The 16,869-nt window shown below is 45.4% G+C and overlaps 1 protein-coding gene across 1 annotated transcript in view; it reads right to left on the reverse strand.

Annotated features, from left to right (window-relative positions):
• DNM1 (dynamin 1) overlaps positions 1-16,869 on the reverse strand; it is a 66,340-nt gene that overhangs the window by 23,463 nt on the left and 26,008 nt on the right. The window contains 11 exon segments of the mRNA XM_042052634.1: positions 860-973; positions 2,211-2,222; positions 3,413-3,464; positions 3,925-3,995; positions 4,187-4,273; positions 12,158-12,296; positions 13,313-13,380; positions 14,553-14,688; positions 14,768-14,910; positions 15,777-15,937; positions 16,618-16,716. Coding sequence (XP_041908568.1) covers positions 860-973; positions 2,211-2,222; positions 3,413-3,464; positions 3,925-3,995; positions 4,187-4,273; positions 12,158-12,296; positions 13,313-13,380; positions 14,553-14,688; positions 14,768-14,910; positions 15,777-15,937; positions 16,618-16,716 — 1,082 coding nt within the window.

Here is a 16,869-nt window from a genome sequence, read left to right on the forward strand (position 1 = left end):
AAAGTAATCAAAAAGGACAATTATCTACCTTTGTCTTGCATAGGAAGTAAGACGCTGTTGACAGTGATTTCAGCTGGAATGATTCTGTCTGCTTATAACAATTCCCACTGAAGCAGAAACACATCACAGCATGTTGCCAGAATTGCTAATATTCAAGATTATCAAGCAACTCTACAGAGTAGGTCCATGTTCCTAACAGTGATACTCCACACATCACTGTACTTGATCAGCAGAACTCTAACCATTTACGACTCAAACAATTTTAAATATAACACATTCACTGGCATGTTCAATATAGAAACAGTAAAAAGACATTCCTACTTTGCATGTTTAAGAGCTGGACCTGAGAGAGATTAAGTTATTTATTCGAAGTCAGAAGCAACCAGCACCTGAGCTAGAGCATCAGGTCCACAGCTCCTGTTGTCTTCCTCTGAGAAAGCTTTTTTCTTGTAACCAGGAGATGCATGAAATCATCTGCCATGTGCCTTCAGAAAACTCACTGCTGCCCCACAAATGCCTAGAAGTCCAAACTTTGGAACTAACCCATCACACCCTTGATGATCACAGCTGCCACAGCAAAATGAATAAAGGTCAAATTCATTCCAAGTGCCTGTCAACTTTCCACTGAGCCAGAACTTCAAGCATAAATATTACTCCTTGTGCGTCAAACAAGCCACATTCACATCAATTCAGAAATGCTCAGCAGTACTGAGGCCATGGGGATCCTGGCCCAAGGACAGTTTCAGCTTGTCACAAGCTGCAGACAGCATTCAGAAGATACATCTGTAACACCAAGTGATCTGAAGGGCTTGTCCTCATCAGATGCCTGAGACTCAAGCAGCAGAGTTGAGCTACTCACCTCATCATCTTTGTACCAGGAGAGGTTCTCCGCTGTCAGGACAAACCAATACTCCTTGGAGCCACCCTTCATGATCCCAATGTTGTTGATGGTGAGCCAGCCCTTCCGTATCACCTGAGGGGGTGGAAGCCATAAGCATTAACAAGGACAATCATCCCTGGCCTTAGGTGACAGAGGAGGGATCCAAGGGTATCCCCACACACAGAGCAGTATGGAAAGACAAGGAACATGGTGCTCTCTGCTGCTGCCAGAAGAGCCCCCCATTCAACTGGCCAGTGAAGGTCCATAAAAAGGAGGCAGGAAGGAACCTGGCAGTGCTGTGCATTATACCCTCTGCCAAGAAGAAAGATACAGAAAGAACTACATCAGGAGTGCCTTGGACATTGGCACAATCTACAAGCACCAAATCACAGAAAAACACCCAGAAAAGGCCATGCCTAGAGAAAACCAGGACACCAGCACACCTTTCAGCACACTGCAAGTGTGGAGTGCTTCACTCAACTCAGGGTAGGGAGAACCAGTTCAGGACACGGCCAAGCACCCCGGAAAGAACTGAGTTTAGTAAAAGGAGTCACTAAGGATAACAGAACAAAATGGTGCATCTGGAATTAGTATCCTGGACTTCAGCATGCCCAGGTATTTGGGCAGTCATATTAATCTAGAGCAAGACAAGTTCCTAGAAGATTAGTCTGTAAAGAAGCCAGGCTATTACTCTCTAGGGGACTCTATTCACTGAGTGGTGGTTTAGAACCACTTAATCAAAGGCAGGTATGTATCCACATAAAGGCATTAGCTTTTATACCTATTACTGCACTATTCACACCCAAAAACATCTGTGTGCATTATGTGTGTACCTTGTACAGATATGCTTGCTGAAAACTTCCTGGCATTGAAAAACCATAAGACTGCACAGTGTATTAGCAGGTTGCATTGTGTGAGCCATCTACCCAGTTGGCCTACCTGGTTACCTGCCCTGGAGGTACAGGATCATTTCAATTGGCAATTTACTCTGTAAAGGCAAACGTAGGAGCCTCGGGTCTTCATCTCCTGCCTTCTAAGCTCAGGCTAGTCCTACTCTCCTTGTGGACAGGAGAGGGCAGTGGAACAGAACTACACATCCTCGATTGCTGCTTTTTATCTCCACCCACTCAAAAGATGTACCCGCAGCTCTGAATTTTTCCTCAACATACTACCTTTCCACCTCGTTTCTGCTTCATCTGTGTCTAATGCCAGCTGCCCTCCTCTCCTCATTCAGCAGCAGAGGGAATAATGTGTTTATGCCTTGGTTTTGCATTCCCAGATGCAACATTAATGTTCATTAGCACACCCTGCTGAGTGGCCTTCTACTCACCAGGATCTCATCCTGCAAAGGGGAACCATAGCAACAGCAGCAGAGCAGAGAGCAGGAGAGGAGCAAAGAGAGGAGAGATTGTTACTAGGAAAGTTGGAGCAGGAGAAGAGAGGCTCAAAAATAAAATAAATTGGAGGCTGGTAGCAAATCTTTCACCCCAGGTGTTAACACAAGCAACCCCATCCCAAAATAAATCTGCTAACAGGAAAGTGAAAGCACTTTACAGGTAGATCCAGAGTCTACCCTTTGCACTCTTCTACACTCAGCTCTACTGTAAAGGACTGCAGAGGATGGGATTCCCTACAGCTGCTCCAAAACGGCTGGCTAGCCAGCCCAACCTGCTGAGAACACCTGCCTGCCAACAATCTGAAACAGTCCGCAATGTCATGTCCAGGGAGAGGTAGCCAAACATTTTGTTATGAAGAGGATGGATGTCATGTCAGGAGTGAATGTCTTTTTAAAAGACTAAGCAAAAGCATTTGCTTCCATTCTCTATGAAGTTGCTTGTAAGGCTTTGTTTCCAAGATCTTCTAGCCAAGATGGCCTTGCCACGTCCCCAGCAAATCTGGGACAAAGTGTCATTAGTCTCTTTTTAATTCTGTGTATACTCCTCACAGTTCCTGGAGGATTAAGGGAAGTCCTCCCCTCCACTGCTGTCTTCTCCCATGGGTGTGTTCTCATACATACCCACTGCAACCATATGGCTATCATCACCCTCCATCTACCTGTACAGAGATTTATGTATTTCCAGTGAAGTTTTTCAGAAAAAGAGTCCATGAATTCTCTCGAAATCTCTTTTTGGAAAGTAGATACCACTCATGGGAAAGACAACTAGAAAGGACAATTCTGTAACCCTTCAGACCTAGTGTTCTGTACCTCTCACCTTGGCAGGAGAGTTGGCACAGTTAGAAAAGGGGCTGAACAAACAGGAATTTACAGAACATTAATAGGGATTTCTAGCAGAAAAGCGAGACCAGATCTTGATTATCAAGCTGCCTCCATTGCTGCCAGATGCTCAGTTCTTCCTGACTGCAGGGAGCCTAAACCACTATCCTCCAGTTATCAACAGTTTGGTTAAAAAAAAAAAAAAAGGCAACACAAAAAAACAACTTAGAGCAGTGCTGCATCCAGTCCACCTGGGTAGCTTCCAGGTAGCAAACACATCCTCCTTGCAGCAGTGAAGGAGATGGAACTTGGCCTACCTGGTTACCAGCTGCCTTCTTCTTGCTCATCTGGCTGCTCCTCTGCTGAGCACTGTAAACAACAGCAGAGACATTCAAAACTTCTCAGGCTCTTCTTGATCACCTGAATCCTCCTCCCTTTGGATAGCTGCTACAGTGAGTTGGGGCCCCCCACCACTAGCTACCAAGCCTTAATAACTCAATCTTTTGCCATCTGCTCTCTCAGCCTGGACTACTCATCTTCTTGCTCCCACATGAACCTCACTTGGGTCACTAACCCTCCATAGCTGCTGCGTTTTTTTGTTCTGAAACAAATCTAATACTGCAACACCCCCTTCCATGCATCTCTAGCCTCCTCCCCAGCCTTGCAATCCAGAGTCAGTGAAAAAACAATGCTGAGAAGCTGCACCATTCTTGGGATCATAGCATCTGCACCAGGGCTTCATCTGCACCCCATCTACTGGAGCAGCTACAGGACAGAGCCACAGGAAACACATGTGGAGAAGAGGAGGCAATAGGAAGTGGATGCTTACTTGGCAAAGCCAATGAAATCCTCATGGTTTGTGTTCATGTAAGCCAGCTCAATGTCTATTAGAAGCATGACCTGCCAAAGAGAGGCACAGAGTAAGAGGTTAGTGACTGACACTGCTAACAGGGGCACACAGAGCCCTGGACATTGTTCATCTGATCCCCTCTACTGCCAGACACCACTTGGCTCAGGCCCCTCTGACTTAGACACCTTCAAAAGGTGTCCCCCACCCAATTTCCCCCCCAACACACACTCCTGATCCCCACCTGATCCTTGGTCCTGCCTTCTCTCTCACGGATGTGGGTGGTGACGATCCTCTCCATCTCCTCACGCAGATGAGGGTACTGGCTGAGCTGCAGGAGACAGGAAACACGTGCACATGGGAAAGGGAGGTAAAAAGGGGGCTGCAGCCCCCCACATGTACACATGCACACATATGCCCTGCTATCAGATATTCTTGAGGGAAGATCTAGAAAGCTGGACTTGCAGACAGATTTTTCCAAGTTCCTGGAGGTCTGTTGGGGGCAAAGCTAATTTCTGCTTGCTTTGGGCTTTAGAGAAAAGCCCTTTTCACTATTGCAGCAACCATTCTGTCTCACCAGAGACCTGGTCCAAACTCACCGCATTCTTCCTGTCATGAGGCTTTTGGCAAACCCCAGATATAAGTGCACTGCTTCTTGCTTGTTGGCTTTTTCCTGTTAAAATGAGTAGTTTCTCTGGTTGTTCAGCATTTCACTGTAGTAGGCTAAGCACATGAATGGCCTGTTGTTACAACCTGTTAAGTCATATAGGAAGTGAAGTGGATTTCAGTCCCTGTTTGCTGAGGGACTAAGTGAAAGCATTTGTCTCTCTCCAACATCTGCAAACAGAGACAAAGAATCTGACCAGCTCAAGGGTTCGTGTCTCCAAGAAACACCATGCTCTGGGCATCCAACTGCTTCTACCTGTTCTCCACTGTGTTGGGACAGGATTACATATCTATGTTCACATTGCATCTACAGCACATTTTTTGCCACGTTTCTGAGGAGTGAATACTCTCCTGCCCACACTGAGAAGCAGAAGGACTTTAGTGGCTGTGATTCAAAGCAAGATTATCTACAGAGATAATACCTGAGTTACACTTCTAGAATCAGCACCTTTAAAGTCCTCTGGGTTTCACACAGCACCTGCCTTCTTGCCTAGAGTCATAAATTTCTAGTGATTCCTACAGCAGCAACTGTTGCATTTCAGGTCAAGCCCAACACAGTCAAATAAAATTAATCCTCTAGATCCAGAATCCAGCCCTTTCTTCCCTACTTCACCTATTCCTTGTGAAACTATTTTCCCTGCGGTTTTTTAGTATCACCTCCAATTTGACTATGATGGCAAACAGTATTTCCCAATATCAGTCTTTTATACCTGCTCAAGGGGGTGCATAAAAACAAAATCTCATTTGCTCATGACCTGTACTGCATTTGTTTTGTTCCCCCAGTTTATGAGGGCTTCTTCTGAAACCAGTTTGCCCTTTGTTTTGTATACATAATTATAACATGCTACAAGGAATAGCCTCAAAAAGTGCAGCATCACTACTGGAAGCCAGATCCCACACTAACCACCACCAATATTCCTAACATCTGCCTACAAACAGTTTCAAACTCTTTAAGCCCCCCTGCAGTCAAGCAAGTTGCAATAGCCTAGAACTGGAATTTGGACCAGATTTGACACTATTTTTAAATGTGTGGTTTGGTTTTGAAGGCCACAGAAGCAGGAAAAAACAAGTGGAATTAGTTCCCCTGTACCACCTTGTCTTGACAGCAAAAACTGGGTGTTCTCCGTGATCTTTTGGTTCAGGCAGCTGGTTGCTTCAGAAACAGACAGGGAAAGCTTCCTGTTTTCTTTGGGGGGTTGGCAAAGGATAGATGGGCAAGTTATGTCAAACAGAAAAATAGGAAGTTGGAAAACCTTTAAGCAAGTCTCAGCTTCTTTGCTTCAAATTAAAAAAAACCAACAAACACAGTCAAACAAAAACCACATTCAAACCTCCCCACACCATCCCAGTCCCAACCAGTTCAAATGCACACAAAGTGCAAAACAAGTTGTAGTTTATTCAGAAACAAGGTTGTCCAGCAACATTCATGTGCAAAAATAAATTGGCAGCATTGGTCCCCATGCAGGAGTTTCTGACCCCAAGCATGCACAGGAGCAGCAAGGGTGGGCAAGGAAAGAGATAAACAAGCCATAGGATGTCACACCACCAAGGAACATGCAACAGGGTATAGAGGGGCAAGGAGTTATCACCAGCAGGACAAACAGCACCCAGAAATGCCATAACTCTGAAAGACAGGAGAGCAGGCGACCCTTCGAGGGGTAACGTCTGTCAGCCTGGGATCGTGTCCCAGCTAAGTGAGGTTTGATCCTGTTTTAGCATCGTTTTCCTGTTTAATCAAAATACAAGCTTACAGCCCTCTTTGAAAACCAAATTGTCCCAATGTTCCTTAGTTCCCCTCTTTGCAGATTCTAGGAGTCCTTGCCAGCACACCAAAGGTCAACCTTCAGCTGAAGGGCTGCTGACTTGCAAGACTTTCCTGCACTTGTGAGATGCTGCAGTGCAGTCTGGCACAGAAGGCTCCTGCTTTTGGAAAAACACTAGCTAGAACATTATCCTCCTAAATGTAAGGGAGCATGCTTACACCAGCTTTCTGCTGCTTTTGGAGCTACTCTCCAATAGCAAGAAGCTCAGAATCAGGCCAGTCACAGGACAGCTGTTAACGGCCATCCTCTTCAGCCCTCAACTTTGTCTAAGAGTCAAGAAATAGTCAACTTTTCATACAAGAAAACTGTACTTCTGTGAACACAGATGGGTTTGTCACCTTCTGTGTTCTTTGATAGTCTCATAATATTCAATCTACACAGCTTTATCAGCTGCACATACAATGATTTCTTCACCATCTGGGGTGAAATGAAATAATTGTGAGAGAACATAAACAATAACACACAACAGTTCAGGACAGCAACAAACCAAGGCTACAGGACTGTTAAGCTAATTCAAGAGGTGTTAGCCCAAGCAGCCTTCCTTTCCAGAAGCCTTGCAGGACTTCTGGTGAGTTTAAAGGTTTTTGTCATCTGAAAGGCAGCATCAGTCCACAACACGGCAGGCTGGGTATTACCTTACAATTAGCATCAGTCCTAAAATAGCCTTTTCCAGATGCTTCCCCTAATAGCACATGCTCTCGTCCATGTCAAGCAGTTAGAGCTATAACATGCAAAATAAATATTGCAAATTAACTAATGTCCCTGTGCTGTTACTACCTTATGCCATCAGAACCCATCTTAGTCCAGCTGCAATCCTTAAGTGGCCTTTTCTTTCTTTCTCCTCTTTCAGAGCGAGGTATAGGCAAGATTAACCTTCTCACTACATGCAGACATTTGACTTTAAGCATTACTAAAGTCTTCCTTTTATCTTCCAGTACTATTGATACGTGTTTTCATTCAGGCAGTTATTTTATATCTAACATCTGTCTCCCTGGCCTCTCTGGCTTTAACCATAGCCATTTGTCTCCTACAGTGTCACTATCACCTTCCTTATAGGATTACCCAGGTTGCATCATCTTGGCATATCCTCACAGGGTCATCCATCACATCATGGATTAAAAATCCACAGAGCAAGTCAGTATCCAGCCACTCTAATGACATGGTCCAATAGAGAAACTAGAATTCAACACACTTGGGGTTTTTATCATCATCCTTCTCTCTCCCCAACCAGAGCAGAGGTCACCAGCCAGTTACAGAACACAGTGCAAGAAATCACACCCATCAAAATAAAAAATCAGCATTAGAAATAGGCTGGGAAGGAGTTACTCTGCCTCACCACATCAGCCCCCACAACCTGGCAACACCAGGACTCCTCAAGAAATAGACTGGGCAGAGCTTGGGGCATGTCAAAGATGTGTCCTTACAGAGGTGGTGATGAGCTCTGCATTCCAAATGTGAGCCAGACCTTTTTAACTCATCTTTTGCCCTCACTCTGAACTCATATCAATTCCTATCTTCCCTTCCTTCCCAATTCAGGGCTCACCAAAATGCTGGTGAGTCTGGCTGTAACCCTGGAAGAAGGAAACTGTAATTCCCAAGTCCTAAAATAGCCCATGAAACAGTCCTTTCCAACTCAGTTTCCAGAACACACTTCTGTTGTGCCACATGTTTCTAGCCCCTCACTGGTAAGTTTTACACCAATTGCCACATCTGTCTTTTTTTTTTTGAGGAGGCATGTAGTGCCCTCTCCTGGAGGGAACCAGCCTGGGAATCAAAGCCACTCGTGCCCCAGCTTCCAATAAGTATTTGACACCTTCCCTGCCACTCTCCACCTGCTGCTGCCCTCAGGCTTCACCTCCTGTGGTTCACCACATGCAAGGAAAAGCCTCACACTACTTCCCACTGAGCATAGTTCATGGAGTGAGAAATCAGCAGGAAAATGATGTAGAGAGTGTAATGCCTGGCAAAGCTTTTCTCAAAGCCTTTTGGAATTCTGAATGTCTCTTGCAGAACATCTTGCATCTCAAATTTTTCATCAACTGCTGTTTTGTAGATGCTACTGGTCAATATTCACTGCACACCATTAATGCTGCAGGGATGGGAGGTCTTTTTCTGGCTTTTTATCTTTTTCTAGGGTATCTGGATTTAAGGGGGTCCCAGAAATAACAAGTAAGAAGTTCCAAATGTGCAGGCAATGGCACAGCAAACTGGTCTTACAAAGGGTTTGATCCACACTGATACGGACAGAGGAAAAGGTTATGCCAGAGTAACCCACTGGGTCCCAGCTCACTGCTCAGCTAAAGAGCCCATCAGTTGTCACCCACTTCCCTTGGCCTGCCTTTAAACTGCTCTTGCACCTGCAGGTTGCTGCTCTCCTTTAGATGCATCATTATATCAGTTTTCTCTCTGGAGATTTGCTGGAGTTCCAGGCGTGTGTGTGGAGAAACAGCATGGAAGTGTGTGGGAAGGGGGTGGGCATTGACCTTTCTTTGATTTTTTGTTTCTTTACCTTTTCGCTACACTTTCTGATGGTGGATGTGAGCTCACTCACTACCATATCCACACACTTCAGACTTGGCTCCTTCAACTTCTGCACCTGCTTTTTCACTATGGCTTCAAAAGCGAGGTCAGGCGTGAAGAGACCCGTTCTGCATGGCAGGGGAAGGGTGGGAGGAAGCAACGAGGAAGAAGAAAGCAAAGCAGAGAAAGAGCAGGAAGGAGGAAGAAAGAAGGAAGGAAAAGGGAGAAGAGAGAAAACACAAGGCAAAATGAGAAGTGAGATTTTGGTTCATTCCATTAGCTTACTGAACCAGGTGAGCATTGCTATGGGGCCTGTGCACTGCCAAGTATCAGGAGAGTCTACAGGCAAATGGAAGTGGCAAAGGGGGAATGAGGTAGGAGCAGCTGGGCCAGTGAAATGGTGAGCTGTCAAGAGCAAGATGAGTGAATGGAGCCCCCAGGGATCAAGTGATCACTTCCTGAAGGAAAGCTTCTTGGGATTTCAAGACAAAGCTTCTTGCCAGTGAGCCACTGCCTCTTTTCCTAGACATTCACCATTTCTCATATCTCTTTATCTTATTTCCCTTTCCTTCCCGCCATGGTTATCTCCCCCTCAAGTTTTCCTTATTTCAGCTGCAGGAAGCCTGAACAGGAGCCAGGCTAAGACCTGCAGAGGTCTATCACTTGTATCTTGTTTTGGCAGAACTGAACCAGAGTCTCTCAGTTTCAGGGATTCGGACAAACCACTCCACTTACAGAACATATTTCATCTCACCCACCTTCCCTGCAACATCAACCTCCTCAGTAAGAACAGATGTACCCATTTAGGAAAATGCAAACATGCTACAAGACATCCATAGCTATACAAAGCACCCATTATACCTGCAGCATCAGACCCAACACAGGCCTGCTGTGATTTATAAGGAACTATTAATTTCCCCTGATATTATGTGGTCTGTGTTCTCAGTGGCTCCACTCAGGAAGAACAGAAAGTCCACAGAAACTAAAGTTACTAAAATACAGCCAGGATCAATCCAATTCAAGACTACTGCACCCAAAAAAAGTTTTTCAGCACTTCTTTTAACACTTCAGAGCTTCTACCAGGATGTTCTTTGTTACACAATCTGAGTTACTTGTCTTATCATGGGCCATTACTGCTTTGCCAGTACTTTCAGGGAATAACATCCCCTTGGCATGGGAAGGGGATACTACTTTTCTAAAGCTGCAGTTTATAACCACACCTGGGGTGCCTGCAGCTAACAACAAATCCTGGGATGGCTATAAATAACCACCACTTCATGTAAATCAGGTATCTACTCCTTCACCTCATCTTCCGCATCTCTGCAGGTAACACCTGCAAGTCCCCAAGCAACACCAGTATTAAAACACTCTTCAACACATATTATGAGATGTACAACCACTCTGCCTTTTAAGCAGCAAAGAGTTGGAATATATTACAGGATGTGGATTCACCCAAGGGTCTCTCCCTAGGTGCCAACAATGCCCCTTTTGAGCAAAGCAAGAGCATTTCCAGAGTTCAGTTCACACCCTCTGACCCAGCAGAGGATTCCTACTAATCCAGCTGCCCATCTAAGCTCAAGTTATGCTGTTTCCCCCACCAGACTTCGGGGGAAATCTGATTTTTTTAAAAAATTAGTCCCCTACAGTACCTGAGTATCACCTGAATGACAGTATTTTCTTTCTTCATATACAAAATAGTAACTATGGCTACTAGAGCACACACAGTGCAACTAGAACTGAAGTCAACCATGAACACCTTAGCAGTAGGATCCAAGTTGAAATGGAATCCTTTATTCCTGAATCTGTGACATTTCCCCTCCATCCATGTGGTCTTTTCTCCTCCTGTATTTCCCACCCTGCTGTACCCACTACCTGATTACTTGAGGAACTGCTGCCTTCGGAACAGATGGTTTATTCTAAAACTGTCAGTAAAAAGAGGAATGAAAAAGAAACAATGAAGTAAGAAATAGTGAAGGAAAGGATGCAATGGGAAAGAATCAATGGGAAGTTTTGAATAGCAACTGATGGATGGAGAACAAATCAAAAGAAGCTTCAGAGGGCATGAAAAAGGAGGGCCCTTCTGATCCAGTTAGCAGGTGACTCTGGATACTTGGCAGCCCGAGGGCCTGTGCTTACCTGTCAACAGGCTCTAATGGCAATTTTCTGGGTGCTTCCCACAGTCACACACCCCAAGAGAGGACAGCAGGACAGAAAAAGGAAGCTCCTCCAGCACTCTAGAAACCTGAGCAACCTCTCACTGCATCCGCTTTGCTCTCCCAGTCTGTCCTGGCGGGCAAAGCACGTGCCTGCACACCTGAGCCCTTCTACTGAGGCTCCTGGCCCTAAGGACCAGGCACTTGTGCAAGGGATGGCAAGTGTTACCACTTGGGCACCTGTCCCCACCCTTGCAGAGAGGGGGTCAGACTCTGTGGAAACCCCCTGCAGTGCCCATTTACCTGCACCTGAATAGCCAGCAGCGAGTCCAGTTCCCAGTGCCCACCTAATCCTAACTGAGGTGCCTTTTCACCAGCACCCAGCCCAACCTGAAGCAGCAAGTCATAGCTGAGAAGATGGCACGAGTCATCTTATCTTGCTCTCTTTCAACCCCAACCTCATAAACAAAAGCTGCCACATCCAAAGGGCAGAATCAAGTCAGGTTCCCTCCCCTGACCCCAAAAAATACCAGTATGGATCCCAAAGGGCAAAGCCTGATGCCCTCTCTTGAGAGAGAGAGAGCAGATGGACCCTAGAGGCTGATGAACATTTCTAACTTGCTTCTTCTCAGCCATGTGCTGCCATTCCAGATTAGGATATGGACCAAACCAGCCAGAAACCAAGCCAAACACCACAGCAACGTTTCCTTGAGATACAGCCCACAACCGTAAGTGCTGTAGCTCTGAATTTCAGCCCCATACATCCCCCAACAGCTTAACCCTCTAACTTCTACAAGAACAGAGAGCACAAAATTTAAATCCCAGCTCTAAAAGATTCACAGAGCAGGGCCATGGCACACATCCCACAGTGCTTCCTTTCTGTTTGGCTTGTTGGCTGGATCGCTCCAGGCTGGCTCTGCTCAGGTCTAGTCATGCTGAGGAGGTGGTGAAAACACCAAGTGTGGCTGCAGGCAAATCCCTGCCCAGGTCACGATGCTGCACCGCAGCCAGCGAGCGGGTGGAAGGTGCCAACTCCATGCTGCCTCTGGTTACCTTCTTGGTGCACTGTCTAACAGTATTGATTAACTCCGAAATGACCATGTCCACGCATTTCAGGCAAGGTTCTTTAATCTTCTTCACCTGCTTTTTCACAATGGTCTCAAAGGCCATGTCAGGTGTGAAGAGACCGGTTCTAAACACCCAGGGTGGGGACAAGACAAGGCAGGAGGGGGAGAAGGGGCAAGGAGAATGTCACAGCGTTACACACACATCTCGGAGCAGGCACCGCCATCACCAAAACCCGGGACATTTAGGCTGGAAAGTGTCATGTCCCCTGGACAAGCCATGACTGGAGTCCATGAAAAATGAGGGATGCTTGGCACTTCCCAGGAAGGAGGTGCTGAGGGCAAAATGGATCTTAGCTGGACAGCTATGGCCAGGTTACCATTTTACCTCAGCCTAAGGGTGGCAGGGGCTGACCCCTCCACAGTGTATTTGACCTCAGAGTTGTGCAGGAGATGAGGCCTGCTCTGGAAGATTTTCTTGATAGTTAGGACACTGACACCTCTGACGCCCTTTATCAAGTTCAGCTGGCAACTGACCAAGAGAAAGGAATAAAAATAAATCTAGGTCAGTGTTTGTACACATCCCTGTGTGCAGGAAGGGCTCCAACAGGCACCTTCCCAGGAGCAGCACAACTCAGGGTCTCAGGGCTGAACTTTCTGACAACTCACCTTCACACTGAAGGGAACACAAACCTGTTTGCTAACTATGTGGGGCCAGTGGGACCCTGGTGATGGGCACACCAGTGCTCCCTCGGATCTCTAGGGGAGGAGAGGCTCTGTACCAACACTTGTTTTGAACAACTAACTGCTAGTTAATGTGAAAATCAACATTTTAGTTTTAATTAAACAAAACAGTAATATGGGGTTGTATCCCTCTTCCTACCCTTTCATATGTGAAGGCCCAAGAAGGACTGAAAAGATGTCAAGTTACCCAGGCTTTTACCTTTTAGGCTTCTGTGACTCCCACATGGGAAAAGAAAGCAAACTCACTTGAATGATTGTCCCTACTCCCAGATTCAAGGCAGAGGTTATCCCTCCCTTTGGCTGACCTACCGTACCTCTGAAGTCTTCAACTCCATTTGGAAGGTCTAGAAGGATTTACATGGCTTTTCAGCCAGAGCTCTGCCTAGTGCGTGATACGTGCCTGATACCGTGGATGTTCTTGATGGCGTAGCTGATCTCCCGCCGCAGCTCCTTCTCATCAAACTCCATCTGCACCAGGACAGAATTCCATCAGAAACTTTATGACACTGATTTGCATAGCAGCACACAGCAGCAGACTTTGCAGAGAAGAGGTCCCATGCCAGCACTACCATGTGACACATGAGATACTAGCCCAAGTGTTGGATACAGAGTCCAGCCATAAAACTGCTGTGGCCAAAGCAGAACACCCTGGACACACGTGAACAGCTAAGGGCTTCCACTTACAGATGCCCCAGCTGCTCTTAAGGAGCTTCTTTGAGATAAAGCACTGAAGTGCTAGATGGCTTTCTAAAGCAAATTGGTTTGCCTCACAACATTTAACATGAGATCTTGGCAGTTGCATTTTCAGTGAACACCACAAATGGATAAACCATTTGGTGTGAATTGTAAATCTAACACAAGCAAGGCTATTTATTTCACTAGAATGGCCTCATCTTATTCAAATGTCAAAAAAAAAGGAAGCAGAATGCAAAAACTAATGAAGCAGAAAGATCTGGCTCTCAAATCTGTTCCACCTAACATTAAAAAAAAAGATTTTCAGTATCCCTCTTTATCAGGTTAGTGTACTTCACCATCCAAGAAAAATGTCTTTCAATAAAAATCCTCTTCCACTTTCAAGAGGGGAGTACAGTTTCTACACTATTCCCACCTCTAGGCCATTGATAGGGGACAGACAGAAGTAATCCCAGGTATACCTAGAATTCTTCTTCCTGCTTCTTAGGTATCTATTAGGCCAACTTTAGGTCCAGTCTGATGCTCAGGAGCAAGGAAGTACAAGTTTCAGCACCATCCCTTCTATATGAAATTCAGTCATAGTAGCTTTGACATGAAATATCTGTGAGGGCATTCAGTCATTGATTTACCATTGGTTGTGTTAAAGTGATTTTTCACACTTAATTTAGCATTTAGGAATTAAGCCAAAGAAATATTGTCATTTAGTTCAGAGAAAGTTAAGTTCTGTAACAAGAACAGGGACAGAGGGAAGGGTCAGCACTATGGGAAGGTCCCAACAAAGAAGACAAACAAGTGAAAAAAGGTGTTAAAAGGGAAAACCATGAAACAAAGCAGCTGAAGAGAAAGTCTGCTGATGAAAGATAGCAAGAGGAGTAAGGAGGCAGACAGAAGTAGTAACAGATAACAGGCAACAAAAAGCATATCTCAGCAGCACGGGGAAGCAGTACCTTCACCAGTTCAAAGGGGAAACGCTCATGGAAGATGCGGTTGATCCGAGCTCCTCCTGACAGCTCATAGGTGTCAATTTGGTCTCCAGAGCCTTCAATGCGTTTCTCAAAGTCCACAGCAAACTGCTGGACCATCCTGAAAGAAAACCCAAGAGCGTGAAGTGGAACTCATCGCTGAGCAGTCCTTTCTAGCAAGGGACACTGAGGCCACTTACTGAAGCAGAGCTTTGGTCTTGCGAGCAGGGTCATCAGGACGAAAGTTCTTGTACTCCTCCACCTCCTTCTCAATGGAGAGGAGCTGGCTCTGGAGCTTGTTCCGCAGCCCTGGCAGCGTGTCACGGATGTGGTTGGTCAATTGCTGCACAAGAAGAAGGTTTAAGACGACAGTAAACCTCTAGGTAGTTACTGGGAAGAGTTTGCTGCCTCCACACTACAAAACAGACGAAAGCTCCTCTCTGTGTTCAATTCTTCTGTGTGGTCCTAACAAAATGTCTACCCCAGGACAAATACCAGTTACGAGCTGAAGGTATTCCCCCTCCCCAGCTCCTGCCTATTGCCCCCCTCTACTCTTCACCTTCCATTTACCTTCTAGTCTGGTGCAAAACTCCCCTCCACACAAACCTGCTGATTCAAACCCAAGAATAAACTTCACATACAAGTATTAGCATTTGCTATTTACACAGAGGTAAAGGCTATTCTGCCTTCAGATTAGCACACCATTGACACCCAATGTGGTGGTAAAGCCCTTTCTAAAAAAAAAAAAAAAAAGGTGGAAGGAGCCAAAATCACTCATGGGGCTCTAATAAGAGGGTTTGCACAAAGCACAGCTGCGGGAAACTCCAGTTTAAAGATGAACATTTGAATAAGGAGAAACAGGAAAGAGACCCTCTTCACTTCAGAGAGTATTTCAAGGGAGCAGAGAGGGAAGCAACAGTAAATTGCTACTGTATGAAAAATAGGGATAAGGTAGCCTCAATAAATGGGAAATGACTATCAGTATGCCATAAATACTGAGATCACAAAAATTTAGAAGGTATCTTTTAACTTATCCAGAAAGACCTTGCATCCTAATAGTGCATATACCACGAACCAACTATTGAATTTGAAAGCGAAAGGATAAATGCTGCGCTCTCTCTGTCTTTGGTGGGCAAGCTCCATTATTGGCCTCAATGTATTTCACAGCCAATGACACCAAGGGCAGCAGTTCTTGACTGTGGACAGTACCTGGTTCAGTACTTTCTGCAGAAAGGGGGTTCCCATGCGATCAGCCATGTGTCTGTAGGCTGGGTGGGAGAGAAAAAACTTTCTCTCTGCAGCCAGAGCTGCCTGAATGTCCTTCTTGCCATCTATGTCCTTCTGACTTCTGTTGACCACACCAATGTAACCTGTGAGAGTGGGGTTAGAGATCAGATGGTTGCAAAGATGTAAATGAGACTCAGACTTGAGAAGGAAGTTACTCAGCCAGCAGCATTACAAAAGGGGAATTCTAGTGGCAACACATTATTAGGGGCAATTGGAAGAGTTTAAAATTAGAATTTCCTTGAACGGCCCAGGTTCTGACATTTTGGTGTGCAAGACAAAAATGGGTATGAAACAGAGAATTAGCTTATTTATTACTGCTCCCCAAACACAAAGCACACTCCAGTCTCATTTATTTCAGACTCTCCTGTTATGAGTCCTTAGCACAGGTACTTTTGCCATGGCCACAGCCATGTATCACAGCCCAGAATTATTTAATCTCTTTACTATAGCAGCAAGAGGGGTGTTTTAGACAACTTTCACAGCTTGCCTTATTGAAAAGAAAGTAAAGACAAGAGCATAAGGTTGTGTTTCTGCTAGGACTACATATCAAGGTATAAATACCTAAAAAGTTCCTGTTAAACAGCATGACTGAGCCTGGTTCCCCAACTTTTCTCAGTTTTAGCTTGGAACAGAGATGGCTTAACCACAAGTTGTAAGAGATGTTACAGGAAGGGGATGCACTGGAGGAAGAGGATGAGGGCAGGACACCTCACAAAGGGAAAACAGAGGAAGGAGATCATGGACAAAGCATGAGGAAACATACCCCTACGGAGGGGAAGCAATTTGTTTTCTAACACATCTCGTGCATCAGTTCCTTCATCCATAAGATCCAGCTTAGTGATGACCCCAATGGTGCGCTGGCCTACGGAAAAAAACCACAAACATACTTGATCAAGCAAACAACTCATGTATTATTTTCTTCTGTTCACAGAGGTTACAGATTGCCCAACTTAGCTACTCAAGGGCTCTTAAACTCACACATTACAGCTCCCATCACGTACAAGAGGCCACAAGA

This window comes from Corvus kubaryi, unplaced genomic scaffold (genome assembly GCF_017639235.1).
Source record: "Corvus kubaryi isolate FWS band 111438036 unplaced genomic scaffold, C.kubaryi_AGA036_p1.0 78, whole genome shotgun sequence".
Lineage (NCBI taxonomy): Eukaryota > Metazoa > Chordata > Aves > Passeriformes > Corvidae > Corvus > Corvus kubaryi.